This window comes from Ostrea edulis, chromosome 4 (assembly GCF_947568905.1).
Source record: "Ostrea edulis chromosome 4, xbOstEdul1.1, whole genome shotgun sequence".
Lineage (NCBI taxonomy): Eukaryota > Metazoa > Mollusca > Bivalvia > Ostreida > Ostreidae > Ostrea > Ostrea edulis.
In genome coordinates this window covers 41,765,314-41,781,693 of record NC_079167.1, presented here as the reverse complement: position 1 = coordinate 41,781,693, position 16,380 = coordinate 41,765,314, and the positions used below count along the sequence as shown (strand labels likewise).

The following is a 16,380-nucleotide window of genomic DNA, read 5'->3' as shown; positions in this document are numbered from 1 at the left end:
TTTACATGTCATGCATGTAGCCGTTTACAGCGTTTGCTTTGCTAATGACGATCGTTGTAAAAGAAATAACTGAATACATGGTTAAGTGCATTTGGACACTGAATTCAGTGGTGATATATTGAAAGAAATAGATAATTAATGTTAGTAAAAATATCGTTGACAATGAATTGAGAAATACCAAATGAAAATACTGGCGTATAATGCGGACTTAATTAAATGCATTTTAAACTATTGTTATTTTTTGAAATGCACACGTTCCACGCCGTTACACTTTGACGACCAGCAATTTACAGTTTTCATTTGTAGAGGTAAGGTCTAACTATAAAAATATAAACTCACTTCAGTAAATACCGAGATTCAGTGTATGGATTGTTGGATTATCATTCACAATTGCTTGCAGAATTGATCTCGCGAAATGATGGAACTTCATGTTAGCATAACAACATACGTATACAACTTCGTGTCAAACATTGGTCTGTAAGTTGTATTTTGAAACGTATATTGCATGTGAATTTAAATACACGTCTAACAATTTATTTCATATATGTAGACAGAAAGTGATCCCTTTTCAAAATGGCACACCACAAACCACTGAAGGACTATCTGGCGTGCGTAGCTGTAGATATCGGCTCCACGGGCACAGGCTACGCTTATTCCACGCGAGATGACTTCAGGGCGGACCAGTTAGACGTTACTCTGAACGAAAAATGGACTGAGGAATCCCAGGGATCACTGGGCCTAAAGGCGCCTACGTGCCTACTGTTAGACCCAACGATGCAGTTCCACGCCTTCGGCTACGAGGCGGAAAATAAATACGCAGAACTGGCAGCGGAAGAATTGCACGAAGACTGGTACTATTTTGAAAGGTTCAAAATGCAGCTCTTTAAAAATGAGGTCAGTATTGCTCCGACTAATAATAGGTACCAATATGAAAAAGGGAAGATAACAAGCAGGGACCAATCACGTAATCCTTATATAGAATACAAAATTAAACGTAGGGCAAACGTGGAACCCTGGACATACCAGAGGTGAGCAGGGCCGTAAGTAGGGTTCTAAATCAGGGGAGGCAGGGGATTGGGGGCCGCCGATTGACTTTACGACTGAAAATGACACTTTTTAAATCCCAATTTATCATGTTTGTGTTTCATTTGTACTATGTAAAGAATCGTAATATGGTGTCAAAGACAAAGGTGCTTGTCTTCATTTTAAACATATATCCTATAATATAACATTTATATAATTTTATTTTCTTTTTTGCCAAAAAATCAGACGAGGCAGTTGCCTCGTCTGCCTCATCGGCAGTTACGGCCCTGGTGAGATCAGGTACCTAGGAGGAGAAAGCATCTCCTGTTGACCTCTCACCCCCGCCGTGAGCCCTGCACCCTGACCAGGCAAACGGAACAATCCAAATATAAAAATCCTTAAAAATAAGCGACATGTAAATTTTCTTCGATGTTTAAAAGTTTAAATATATTACCCCTCCCTATATACATTTCCCCCGCTGTTTTAGACTTAAATGAGAAATGGAAATAAATTACATTTCATACGGCAAATTGTCTCAATTTTACTCATTTAAAAAACATAAAACGTTTTCATTTCGTTTGTTTGTAGCAAGTGTTGTTAAAATCCTTTCGTGACAATCTCTGTGTTTTTCTCCGTTCGTGTCCTTTGATCTGTTCTAGGTCGCTTATAACAGTGCTGCTGTGCACCTTTCTTGTTTCTATCCTATGTAAACAAGGTATTTGTTATGCAAACATGAAATTATCTCATTAATTTTGTTCTCTGAAATGTCAGCTAATTTGTAATAGATGTTTATTCTCTTGGAAACTATTTGTGATCTTTTGAATTGAAATCTACATGCAACTACATCCAACGACCTTTGTTCCTGAAGCTTTTATGAATACAAAACCAAAACATATGCTCGGCTCCATTCGATCAAATTAAGCTTCCATTTCTAAACATATACACAGTCCATCGTGTTTTTATGGTTCTCTGGTGTTAAGGAACATGACGTGTTTCGCGCCAATTCATTTTCTCTATGAACAGAAAAGTAAACCGCTGTCAGAGAGATAGGATTTTATCCTCCATAGACGATGATTTTCCTCGCCATTGCTAGAAAATTAATGCAGAGAAACGGGTGGTTGTAGGACTTGATCTAATAAAACTGTCAGCACTGATCAATTGACGAATTAGTGATCAATCTGTTTCACGCTCTCAAATGCTCAGATTCCACACAATGAAGCAGGACTCAATACCTGGTGATTTTTCGCGCCGAAACATCGTTATCGAAAAGCAAATCGTCTGGTAACTTCCTGATTTCAGAGTGAATTTTCCAATCGTAATAAAAGAACGAATCCACATTTTTAATGCTTCATTCAATTTGAATATATAACATGTACAATTTCCGTCTAGGAAATTCTTTTTTTAATTTAAATAGATTACTCCAAACCTGCAAATTGAAGATGCTATTGGTAAGAAGGTTTCCGCGCTTTTGGTTGTCACGGAGACCATAAAATACATCAAATCTCACGCTATGGAGCGACTGGTTCGTCAGGAACCTAAGATGAAGGAGAAAGAAGTCCAGTGGGTCGTTACTGTACCAAGCATCTGGGACAAAGCAGCAAAAACTTTAATGACATCGGCGGCTAATAAGGCTTGTATTCAAATTCTTTCAATTCTACTGGTCATAAAATTAACAGTTCTCTCCATCTATAATACTGGTCATAAAATTAACAGTTCTCTCCATCTATAATACTGGTCATAAAATTAACAGTTCTCTTCATCTATAAGTACAATTTACTAATACTGGTCATAAAATTAACAGTTCTCTCCATCTAACAGTTTATGAAGTGTCCAATTTTATCAACTGTATAGCTAATTATATGTCAGCTTTCCTTGCCTTGAATTTGGCAACACATCTTTTCTCGGATTTCACGACTGCGACCCTTTTCACACAAAAAATCTAACGATTAAGATGAAAATTTTGAAACACTGTAATTCTTTTACAATTCATCACTCAGACATTTCTGAATGAGCAAAATTTAGTATATACATAGATGATAAAACTGGCAATCTTACTCAAAGCATAGCTGCACTCGGATTGAATATGAGACAAAAAATTTATCCTAGCAAAAAAAAAATTATCTCGAGATTGAATGTCTGGAACAAAACGTGTTTGGTCCGTCTGTACACAGTCAGATACTTGAACCTGGCTTGATGATGATATTTAGCTCTTCTTCGCAAGCCGTCCCGTGGGAATCCGGATTAGAAAAGGTCCTCAGTACCCCTTTGCTTGTCGTAAGAGGCGACTAAATTGGGCGGTCCTTCGGATGAGACCGCAAAAACCGAGGTCCCGTGTCACAGCATGTGTGGCACGATAAAGATTCCTCCCTGCTCAATGGCCATAAGCGCCGAGCATATGCCTAAATTGTGCAGCCCTTCACCGGCAGTGGTGACGTCTCCATATCAGTCAAATATTTTCGAGCGGGACATATTTCAATATTCAATAAATCAATCTTCTTCATATGTAATTCTTATGAGAGTAAGCCAAATCGGAGACTTGGCTCGCAAAGATGTGTTTTGCTAGGCGCGATAAAACTTTTTAATTTGAACAAGGACAAAAAGAATCTTTTATTTTGGATTAAGGTCAAGATCGTATGACATTGACTAAAACTTTTCAAGGTTGCAAGATATATACATGTATGCAATCTGATTACAATACAGATCTCTCAAATAGCGCAGAGCTGTTTGAGAGATTTGCAAAATATAATCATAGTAGTTAGTCATATCAAAGGTCAAGGTCAATAGAATATGCCTTGATCACGTTCACGTTTTACAAACACGTTACATGTATGTATGAGAAACATAATTCTTCATATGTAAATATGTAACACGCAGATTAAAACAATTATTTTCATTAGTACATGTTCATTTATTTATGATTTAGTTCCAAATGAACTCAAGACATTCTATTAACCCCTGAATGCATGTCTTAGAATAATTTTAGATACAATTCAATCTATTGCAAATTCAAATAGTTGTATAATGTTGAAAGTAGTTTTCCATCCTCAATGGAATCGCCATATTATGATCAAAACCCTTCTTCGAAATTTACTCAGCAACCAGAGAGAGAGAGAGAGAGAGAGAGAGAGAGAGAGAGAGAGGTCGCTTATATTGAACTATCTGTTATATTGAAGTCACTTATATTGAACTATCTGTTATATTGAAGTCACTTATATTGAACTATCTGTTATACTGAAGTCGCTGATATTGAACATAGTATCTGTGATGTTGACGTAAAAATAAACGAACAAATCAGGTTTGTCCCCTGAATTTCGGGTACCTGTAAAGTGCGAAACGAAATCGAAACGAAACGAATTAATAATCAACTTCGGATATGTACTTTGTGCTTACTGACCCCCTTCCAACTTTTAAAACTTTGTATCAGTCAAGCCGAAAGCCTACATCAAAGGGGAGGCGAATTTATTTATATGTGGTCACTTTCACAGGGGCCTAAGATACCATTTTTAATTATTATAATTAAAAGAGTTCGGTTATACAATCTGTTTCGTTTCGTTTCGGTAGGTTTCGTTTCGTTTCGGTGGGTTTCGTTTCGAACTTTACAGGTACCCCTGAATTTCAGTATATCCGGAGTAGACTGTTAACCGATTATATATTCAGTTTAAGTAATGCATGGTTTGGTCGAGATTTATGATTTTCTTACAGGCTGGCATAAAGAGTTCCAATCTGATAATTGCCAATGAGTCTGATGCAGCATCCGTCTTCTGTCTCTTTGCTAAATCCGAGGCGGGTACCGGAAGTCTAGACACACAACCAGTAGGGGCGACGTACCTAGTCGTGGATATCGGAGGTGACATTCCTTACCTTTGTTTAATCTTGTTGCTCACACTGTAAAGCCAGTGGTTTTGATTTAAGTAATGTGATCGAACACGCCTTGATACAGTGGCGTAGCTTCCATTGAGGCAACCGAGGCAGCTGCCTCGGTAAAAAAAAAACAACAACACCTTTTACGTTGTTAAAATGTCGATAGTTTCTGGGGGGCTGCCCCCCAGACCCCCTGCCTCGGTAATATTCGAACCCAAGTTACGCCTATGTGATATCTCCCATTGCTATGTGAGGAGTGTTTGTCTATTCTGGTCGCTGTCTAGTATTTCTAGTCTTTTTAACTTAGCTGATCATTTGTACTACTAGCATTTCCCAATCATCCCCTAAAGAACGTTCTAACCTCACCATTCCTGGAGCCCCACCGACCTCTCCTCGAGTTCAATTGAATAGTGTTTTACATAAGAATATGACGCTCCCACTTTTGTTTCTAATCACCCATTTAAGTTGTTACAGACCAGTGTAACTAGCGGCTTTGACTCACGCTAGCAGAAACATTTTGCTGCATACATGGTGTTCAAGTTGATCACAACGCTTACTTTTTTGCAGGAGGAACAACAGACATTACTGTCCACGAAAGAGCATCCAGAATGGAAATAAAGGAAGCGCACGAACCGTCCGGGTTGTCGTGGGGAGGTGTGGCCATTGATGAGGCGTTTGTCAAATTCATGACCGGAATGCTTGGGGAAGAAACCATGGATCGTTTCAGAGTTCAAGCATGTGGTGAATTCATAAAATGGATCAAAGAATTTGAGAGACTGAAACAGGATGTTCCCTCCGTAGAGAAAAAGAAGAGTGAGAATTTTATCATCTACATCCCGAACAGATTGAACGAGATTTATCAGTCTTTAAATGACAAAACAATTTCCGACCTGACACGAAGCGGAAAATTCAAACACAAAGGCAAAATCAGAGTGACAGACGGTAAGATGCATTTTGAAATGAGCATCATCCACGATGTTTTTAAAACGGTTACAGACAAAATAGCAGATCATCTTGATGCGTTATTCAAAATCAAAGAGCTTTCTTCAGTTGTGATGTTGATATTTGTTGGTGGAACCGCAGAATCGAAATTCGTCCAACAGACGATGTTCCATAAATACCAACATTCGAAACGATACGTGTTGTATCCGAAAGAACCCGGTACAGCTGTCCTTAAAGGAGCGGTGATTCTTGGGCATGCGGCTAACATTGTAGACAAGCGATTGTTACGTCATACCTATGGCTCAGGGATCAAAGTTCCTTTTCAACAAGGAACCCACCCGGAGAAGCTAAAAATAGAAAGTGCGGGTGGAACCTGGTGTCGTGGTGTGTTTAAACCGTTCCTAAAGGCGGGAACACCAGTCAAGGTCGGCATGGTGATTCGAAACGAAATCGAGGCTATCAGTTATGAAGATTCCGTGTTTGCGGTTTATAAAACTAACAAGAGGGGCGTTGAATACATCACGGATGAAGCATGTCAAGAAGTGTGTAAGGTGTGGATGAGCCATGTTCTTCCCGCCAGATCTAAGAAGCCACAGGTCTACACGATTAAATACACCTTTGCCGAATCCGAGCTGATCATCGAACTCGCTCTCAAAGAAACGGGGAGCAAATACGTAATCACCAGTGATATTGAATTTGAGGAAAATTTCTGAAATTTTAAGAATAATTTAGATGATTTGAAATCGTTACACGTTTAGGTATTGTTTAAGGACTAGTCTCGTGCTAGAAACAGCACTATGGGAGTACATAACACAATGCACAACGTGTGTTCGATTTGTTATTCGGTCATATCTATTAGGAAGTTTGATCTTTGATTACACATACATGTAACTTTTTTCACAAACATCATTTTCTTCTCATTTCCTCTCTACGTGCACAAAACCCCTTGGACTTTACATGTGGGGTTATCAGGGCCCATTATGAATGGTACTCTGTTTTTTGATGGATTGAAAGAATATTGTACAGTCCAATAAAAAGGAAGATGGTATTTTTTCTCTTAAAAGTCCTTACTGCTGCAGATCTGTTTTTAATTAACACTCTGGAGAAATATTAGGACAGATCAGAGAGCTACAGATCTGCAGCTATACACAATGTACTTGGCGTTCAGGGCCAGAAATTAGGTATGAAGCAAATAATATGGTTGAACTCCGTCCTTGGTGTACGTTCATACATAATGATGCGTAAACTGTCCGAACTATAACAACGTATTCTAATGAAAACAATCTAAATTAATTCTCTCGTGAAGTTCCTTCCGAAATGACCAACATGCCGTATAGCCGGGTTTTTTTGGCGGGACACAAAGCAGATTTGGTTTTACAAGGTATGCCACTAATTCTGGTGAATAACAATTTTGGTGAACTCATTTTTATATGCTGATGTATATCAATTTAGCTATTTTTATTTTGGTGAATCTTTAGAAATCGTCAAAATTATACACCCGCCAAAAAACCCAACTATACGGATGTACGTATTGTCTAATCCATCCTCAAGTGCAAATATGGATAAGGTTTACACGAATCCATGTGTAATTTCAAATGACACCATACAAAACATCAAATTACTAATTATAGTCATGACTACTTTCTAGTATTTTTCCTACAACACAGGAGTAGAAAATGTTCCGATGCCATTATCAAACGAATTGCGTTAATAATCGGATTAATCTAAGCATGTTAAATAGTTTTGGCATAGCCGGAAGTAGAATGTGGTCTCATCAATGCGTGTTCGATTTAGAAACATATACCTGCATCACAAGTCAACCTTCCCAGTTCTAATATTCAGATATTGGGTGACACACTGTACAGCTAAGGCATGTATTGGTCGAGTCAGTGTTGAACTAATACAGGGATGTCCCATTACACAGCTAATGTAGACCTTGATCAACCCACACTGTAAGCCAATATAGGCATTGAAATACCCAATCTACAACTTCTACAAGCAATGGACGATCCCTTGTGAACCAATGCAGGAATTGGTCGAGCCAGTGTACAACTAGTAAATAGTTTGAATGGGTCATTGGATGGCTCACTGTGCAGCAATCACGGATTGTCTCCAGGAAGTGAACGACCCATAATATCAATAATACAGGAAGTGAACGACCCATAATATCAATAATACAGGAAGTGAACGACCCATAATATCAATAATACAGGAAGTGAACGACCCATAATATCAATAATACAGGAAGTGAACGACCCATAATATCAATAATACAGGAAGTGGACGACCCATAATATCAATAATACAGGAAGTGGACGATACATGTTGTAAATAATGCAGTGGATGACCTACAATACGATACATTGTATAGGTAGTGCTGGTACTGGACAATCCTTAGCACAGATTATGTTAGTATTGGACTATTATCAACTGTTATAAACAATGAACAACACACTGTACAACTGATACAGACAATGAACAACACACTGTACAACTGTTATAGACAATGAACAACACACTGTACAACTGTTACAATGAACAACACACTGTACAACTGTTACAGACAATGAACAACACACTGTACAACTGTTACAATGAACAACACACTGTACAACTGTTACAATGAACAACACACTGTACAACTGTTATAATGAACAACACACTGTACAACTGTTATAGACAATGAACAACACACTGTACAACTGTTACAATGAACAACACACTGTACAACTGTTACAATGAACAACACACTGTACAACTGTTACAGACAATGAACAACACACTGTACAACTGTTACAATGAACAACACACTGTACAACTGTTATAAACAATGAACAACACACTGTACTACTGTTACAATGAACAACACACTGTACAACTGTTACAATGAACAACACACTGTACTACTGTTACAATGAACAACACACTGTACAACTGTTACAATGAACAACACACTGTACAACTGTTACAGACAATGAACAACACACTGTACTACTGTTACAATGAACAACACACTGTACAACTGATACAGACAATGAACAATACACTGTACAAATGTTACAGACAATGAACAACACACTGTACAACTGTTATAGATAATGAACAACACACTGTACAACTGTTAAAGACAATGAACAACACACTGTACAACTGTTATAGACAATGAACAACACACTGTACAACTGTTACAATGAACAACACACTGTACAACTGTTACAGACAATGAACAACACACTATACAGCTAATCTAGATTTTCAAAAGATTTACCAGAAAAGAGACTATGTGTTTGAGGACAATTGATAAAAAAAAAATGAATGGGTTGATGTATATTTTTAGCGTAGTTTGGTTGTAAGTATTCTAAGAGAGAATTTTCTACAATGTTCAAAAATTAAAAAAAACCTCCCTTTATAACTCTATATAAATTTCCCTCAATGTTTGGGATGTCAGTGAGAAATCATGGGAATAAATCACATTTCATGTGGTTAATTGTAGTCGTTTTATTTATCAAAACATAGATTTATGTTTCATTTTCATATATTTTGAAAAAAAAAAGTTTGTGTGTAAGGCTTGTTGTGAAGTAAAACCTCAGATGACACTTACATGTTATACTTCTATCGATAGGGGGAAACACCGCCTTGGTTATTCGAGGGATGAAAATTCTGTTTCTTAGCGATTTGAGTAGACACAGCTCATCAAAGAAAACAAGTTCAGAGGATCTGAGATTAAAATATAATTACACAAAACTTCTCACAATTTCACTATGCCGTAAGAAATATTTACTACATGCTCAATATCAGCTTATCGCTAATTCTTGTTAAGTTGTTATCAATTAATTAGTTTTTGATGAACAGAAGGAAGATAGGTCAAAGACCAAATTCCAAATTTCGGAATAATGCAATTTGATAAGTGCATATGAAAAGTTGTGATACCCTCTTTGAAATGTGCATGGTAATGCGCATCTTATCTGTCAAAACAAAACGCGAAATTAAACGTTATCGACCTGTGGCCAATATCGATACCAGCTACATTCCAGCGAGTAACGCGTTTTATTCGTTTTCTGCTAAATCATAATCTTTATCGCAAATATATTCCGCATGCCTTTTGTTATTTATGTTATGCAACTGGTTTGATTAACTTATGGAATCATCAATGGTTTCTTTGAATATAATTGCAAAAAGTTTATTAACTTATTACGTTCACAAAGTACTCTTTTATCTATATACTGCTTTAGAGAGACTTGCTTGTTTACTTGTAAGAATAAAAAGAAAAAATCTCGTCAGGAGTTGATAGCAAATAAAACCACAGTAGAAAAACGAACACATTATGAAGTCTAATCGATGGAATCTTTCTAGTCATACGTTCGATTTAAGGATTAAACGATCTGGCCACTTAAAGCATTCTGATGACGTTAAGATTAGTTAGCTTGACTTCCGTTGACAACCATCTAATTTTGAATTTGACTTTGCAAATATCATGTCATCGAAAGAGACCATAAGATTTAGATTTCCAGAACAATTAAGGCATGGAAATGCGTCGGTGTCATAAACATAACTTTTTTTATATGATATTAGACCATCGATTATAACAAGTGCGATCTGTCGAATTGCCTGGTGACATAGAACGAGAATTGGCAACGGAAGTAAGTATTCTTTGGAGCAAGTCCGCAGATAATCAAAAACAGAACGATACTGGTTAAAATTCTGGGTGCTGTGATGCACAACAGCGATGAAGCTGACACTGTTAAGTAATATTTTATGTGAACGCTTCGGACCAAATGTGAAAAGAAATCTTGATTTAGGATAGAAATAATCCGATTCCGCAAAAACATGTCTAACTTGGATCGGAATTCTTACCTTCTAGCTGAAATGGAGGACACGGAGGATTACCACTTGTAAGTTTGTTTTTGATATTAATTTTTTTAAATTTAGTTCTCCGATATCAAATTATATATTGTTTACGTCACCAGATAACTCCCCCTTTTAGTTTTTTCCCTGTTAATATATGTTTAAATTCGTGGAAATCATTTGTTATAACAGATGTATTATGAATTCTAATTGTAATTAAAATAACATTTCTGAAGTTTTATTTCAAATTACGAAAATATTTAATTTTGCTCTGTTTTACTTTCGAGTCATTTGAAAAGTTCAGTCGGTATTGGAAGTTTCAAATCATTCAACGTTACAAATACTTTGGCGTAATTTAGCTAATTTAAAATGTGATGTTTGAACGCGTAATTGTTTAATTAACTGCGGAATGCAGAGAAAGAGCTAGCAAGTTGCAAGTCTGTCTTCGGACTAACTGAAACTGACAACTGTATTGTGATTAGCTTCATTTAAGAATGCAAACAACATTTTGAAAGATAAAGCTCTTGTTAAATAATAGAGGAAACATGTAAGAATCAAAATGACCTTGACACTGTTTATTTTTTTGCAATTATTGCATTATTTGCAAATTTTTCTTCAAACCATTATTTTTTCTCCCATTCATTCTCATCTCTGAAATCACGTGTGTGTTTTGAATATGACGTCAATAGTTGATTCGATTTGATTTCAATGTCTTGACTGTTCATTCACCCACGTATTTGAAGATCATTAGCTTTACATTGGTTTTGTTAGTCTTAAAGAGGGGGAGGTGTAATAATTACGCCATTTTCTGCCCACATTTTATTATCAAGAGACACGCCAAGAATCTCATGCAGGTGAACTTATCGAATTTACATTCATTAGAATGTTAGAAAGGTCTGGCAAGTTAAAACAAGAATCGTGATTTTTGTTGAGTAGTATGACATGTTCCGCTGAAAGAAGACACGACCCCTGGTGGTGTGTTTTTACTTTTACTTTTTGACTTTTGACATATTCAAACAACATTTAGATAAATCGGTTTTCAATTATATCTTATTGAGTTTTTTTCGATTTTGTTTTTTGCTTTGAATAGGAGTGCTTCATTTTGTGACGTGAGTCAGTAAATTTCAAATACATGTACTTGAAACATTTAAATGAAGTATGCTTGAAACAAAGAACTATTTCTTTCCTGATCCTAGCCAATGACTGTGCATATAATTGTCACGTGGAATATATAGCCGGGGTAAAGCACGTGCCTTACCCAGATAAAATTAATATCGGAAAAGGTAAATCAAATTACAAAGTTCATACAATTATTTGATAAGTATCATTTGGGACATACTACTGTCCTAATAATTCTTAGAGACCGTTCTTATATTATCTATTTCTTCACCTTCTGTGGTCTATACAGAAGCAGATTTGGAGGGACACTTATAAAAGTAACTTTAAAAGCCTCAAAATCCTGGACACGGCCCCCAGCCTATTACTCCCATTTAACAAATCCAGGATCCGCCACTGATATGGTTTATAGATTATTTGCTTTATACACTAGTTTTAAAAAAGGACTCCTTTTCAAAATATAATTAGACGGTTTTAGATTTTGCAGGAAAGAAAGTGATAGCAGACCATATGCATACTCATTTTCAAATATTTCAGACAGCATCTACTCAGCAAGATATACATTCTGGTAAAGAATGGTTTCGTTTGGTCAGTAGATGCGTTTTTTCTGCCACCTTCTTTTTGAGCACTGCAGTTTCTATGGCTTTCTTCAAAGAAAACAAATTCTAAAACCAAGGTCATGCAGTGCAATCTCCCTATTCTCCGATTTGAAACTTCCCCGTGCTTTTTTTTGGATGGAGGTTGTGCAACCATTTTCATAATGACAGATAATAAAGAACGTTGGATTAAATCTTAGATCTGGAGAGAGAATTAATCATTTCAATTTTCGCGACAACCGGACTAATAATTGATATTACCATCCCAAATTATTTCTTGAAATATGGCTCATTCGCGGTAGAAATTCCAATATATTTAAACAGTTAATAACACGATGCACGAAGTAGAAGTCCTTGATATATCGGAACAATGTCATGCAACTGCAAGAGAAAAATGGTAAAGTATTTCAACTGAGGCAAAGTTTGGCGGGGGAAAATATGTGAAGTGGGTTTTGAAGATTCGAGGACAGAGGGTCTCCAGTCGAACTTCCCAAAAACCGACATCCCCACAAGAGTTTCATGTATCTTGTGTTTGAAGGAATGGTGAACAGGGATTCCGTGCATTTTTGAATTGAGTAAAAAGTTATCAGTCTAATACATGGTATATCTTATCTTTAAAATAGCAGTTGAATTCTAGATGATTCGAATACGTCGGAGTCGACAAATTCATCGTACGACTTAGTAACGGATCACCCACACAATCACGTAGTTTTACCTTACGTGCTTTGTTGTCTATTGTATGAATTGTTTTATGTCCCATTAATTGATGTTCACTCCTGTAGAGACGTCACCAGAATGAGGTTTGTCGTACAAAATCTTTCATTTGTGTAGCTATATAGTACCCTTCATCATAAGATGGGATAAATCTAAGCTTTCCGATTTACTGAGATCGAACAAACTAGAAAAAAATAGAACGTTATATTCGCCTCCATGTGCCTTCAGGGTGAATGTAACATTTGATTGTCCAAAACAGGAAAAAACGAAATAGAGAATTCACAAATTGTTATGATTGGTTATTTATTATTTTTGGTCGTCCAATGAAAACTCGCGTCTTTAATCACTTTCGACTAGGTCATACACTCTAGCTGTAAACAAAGATGGCCGACCAAGCCTCATTTGGTAAGCTCTAATAGCCGGTGCGATGTGTACATTATTCTTTATATAAGCAATTACACGTATTGACATTTTCCCGAACAATACAATGCTTTTGCTACCCTTAATGTACAATATTCGTCATGCATCCGTACTTGGTCAATATTGTAATTCTTAGGTAGCCAAAGTATCATACAGACCTACAAAATGGTCAATACATATACATGTAGTTATACAATGTTGGAATAATTTGTTGATAACCAAATCTAGCTTCAGTAAAAGGATGTCGTATATATCACCACAGACCTACACTGCGTGACAGGTGAACACGAGATTTTGGGACAGAGTCATTTTGTCGTTATGATTTGTTGAAATAAGCATTAGAACCCGCCATGAATCGGAGAGAATCGTTAAAAGTACAATTCCAAGTTTGTTGACATTTCGCCAATAAAAGCACCATAACTCCACTATATGAATGACCTGAAAGTCGTTTTTGACACGTTTATTAAACTGTCAACATCCTAAAAGTAAGGGTTGGCTCTTGTATAAATTGCATCAAGCCGAAATATGAATGAAATATCAATCTGGGTTTGTTTGTCTGTTCGATAAAGATGGTTGATACAAGGGAAAAAGTCAAACAGTATTCCAACATTATTCCAAATCGATTTGGAAACCTATTATCAGAAGATAATTCCCAATCTTCATTTCCATGGACTTTAGTCGAGAAAATAAAGAGGTGCTCTTTATTTACAAATTAACTGGCACACATGCGGTATTTCTACACAATATTACAAATGTATACAAAATGTTTTTTTGTAAACGAAAAAAAAAAAAAAAAAAAAAAGAAATGAAAGAAAAGGAAAAGATGGAAGTTTCTATACAGTTTGATGCATTGACATTCAAACTACTGATATTGGTATGACAACCATAATTCAACTTTGAAAAAAACAATAAAACATTAATAATTTTTCCAAAGTTGAAGTAAGGGTGAAATTGCAACATTAGTTAAACATGAATTATGACATCCGTAATATTTCCACTTTCAAAAATGTGAAGACTGCATTATATCTTCAGCGTTTAAGCTGACGATTATTCAGCATTGAAAAATCAGTATATTTCGATGTTTAATGTTTCATGTATTTCTAAAGGTGAAGAAGCTACATTTGTTTACAACGTAAAACTTTTTTAATGAACGTTGTGGTATTTTGTTTGCAAATACCTATCAATGATGACGATTTTATATAAAAGATACATTTCTTAGAAAAGCAAAACTTTTGTTGTCTTTTTATGCTTAAAAATAAGTTAATTTTGAAATATACCTATCATAACATTCGTTATTTATGGTCTAATCAGGGGGAACGACTCGGGTACATACTGTGGTACTCTTACGTCACCTAACGAATTCATTTCCTAAGTATCCTAAATAACAAATTCATTTCCTAAGTAACCTAAATAACGAATTCATTTCCTAAGTACCCTAAATAACAAACTTATTTCCTAAGTAACCTAAATAACGAATTAATTTCTTAAGTAACCTAAATAACGAATTCATTTCCTAAGTAACCTAAATAACGAATTCATTTCTTAAGTAACCTAAATAACGAATTCATTTCTTAAGGAACCTAAATAGCGAATTCATTTCCTAAGTAACCTAAATAACGAATTCATTTCCTAAGTAACCAAAATAACGAATTCATTTCCTAAGTAACCTAAATAACGAATTCATTTCTTAAGTAACCTAAATTACGAATTCATTTCCTAAGTAACCTAAATAACGAATTCATTTTCTAAATAACCTAAATAGCGAATTCATTTCCTAAGTAACCAAAATAACGAATTCATTTCCTAAGTATCCTAAATAACAAATTAATTTCCTAAGTAACCTAAATAACGAATTAATTTCCTAAGTAACCTAAATAACGAATTCATTTTCTAAATAACCTAAATAGCGAATTCATTTCCTAAGTAACCAAAATAACGAATTCATTTCCTAAGTATCCTAAATAACAAATTAATTTCCTAAGTAACCTAAATAACGAATTAATTTCCTAAGTACCCTAAATAACAAACTTATTTCCTAAGTAACCTAAATTACGAATTCATTTCCTAAGTAACCTAAATAACGAATTCATTTTCTAAATAACCTAAATAGCGAATTCATTTCCTAAGTAACCAAAATAACGAATTCATTTCCTAAGTATCCTAAATAACAAATTAATTTCCTAAGTAACCTAAATAACGAATTCATTTCCTAAGTACCCTAAATAACAAACTTATTTCCTAAGTAACCTAAATAACGAATTCATTTCTTAAGTAACCTAAACAACGAATTCATTTCCTAAGTATCCTAAATAACAATTAATTTCCTAAGTAACCAAATTAACGAATTCATTTCCTAAGTATCCTAAATAACAAATTCATTTCCTCTAAGTAACCTAAATAATGAATTCATTTCCTAAGTACCCTAAATAACAAACTTATTTCCTAAGTAACCTAAATAACGAATTCATTTCTTAAGTAACCTAAATAACGAATTCATTTCCTAAGTAACCTAAATAACGAATTCATTTCTTAAGGAACCTAAATAGCGAATTCATTTCCTAAGTAACCTAAATAACGAATTCATTTCCTAAGTAACCAAAATAATGAATTCATTTCCTAAGTAACCTAAATAACGAATTCATTTCTTAAGTAACCTAAATAACGAATTCATTTCCTAAGTAACCTAAATAACGAATTCATTTTCTAAATAACCTAGATAACGAATTCATTTCCTAAGTAACCTAAATAACGAATTCATTTCCTAAGTAACCTAAATAACGAATTCATTTCCTAAGTAACCTAAATAACGAATTCATTTCCCAAGTAACCTAAATAACGAATTCATTTCTTAAGTACCCTAAAT

At 35.3% G+C, this 16,380-nt stretch overlaps 2 protein-coding genes across 5 annotated transcripts in view; both read left to right on the top strand.

Annotated features, from left to right (window-relative positions):
- The first annotated feature begins 218 nt into the window (after positions 1-218).
- Positions 219-6,874, top strand: LOC125670095 (heat shock 70 kDa protein 12A-like). The gene is made up of 5 exons (XM_056162647.1): positions 219-430; positions 551-894; positions 2,438-2,653; positions 4,726-4,870; positions 5,452-6,874. The coding sequence occupies exons 2-5, from the start codon at positions 574-576 to the stop codon at positions 6,537-6,539; spliced, it is 1,770 nt and encodes a 589-aa protein (XP_056018622.1). The 5' UTR covers positions 219-430; positions 551-573; the 3' UTR covers positions 6,540-6,874.
- Positions 6,875-9,964: 3,090 nt separating this feature from the next.
- Positions 9,965-16,380, top strand: part of LOC125670088 (short transient receptor potential channel 3-like) — a 73,549-nt gene continuing 67,133 nt past the window's right edge. For 3 of the 4 annotated variants that reach the window (XM_048905037.2, XM_048905036.2, XM_048905035.2), the window contains exon 1: positions 10,129-10,718. In XM_048905037.2, coding sequence (XP_048760994.1) covers positions 10,654-10,718 — 65 coding nt within the window. In that variant the 5' untranslated portion in view covers positions 10,129-10,653. Of the gene's footprint in view, positions 10,719-16,380 lie in introns of all 4 variants that reach the window. The other variant, XM_048905034.2, reaches the window with a different exon arrangement.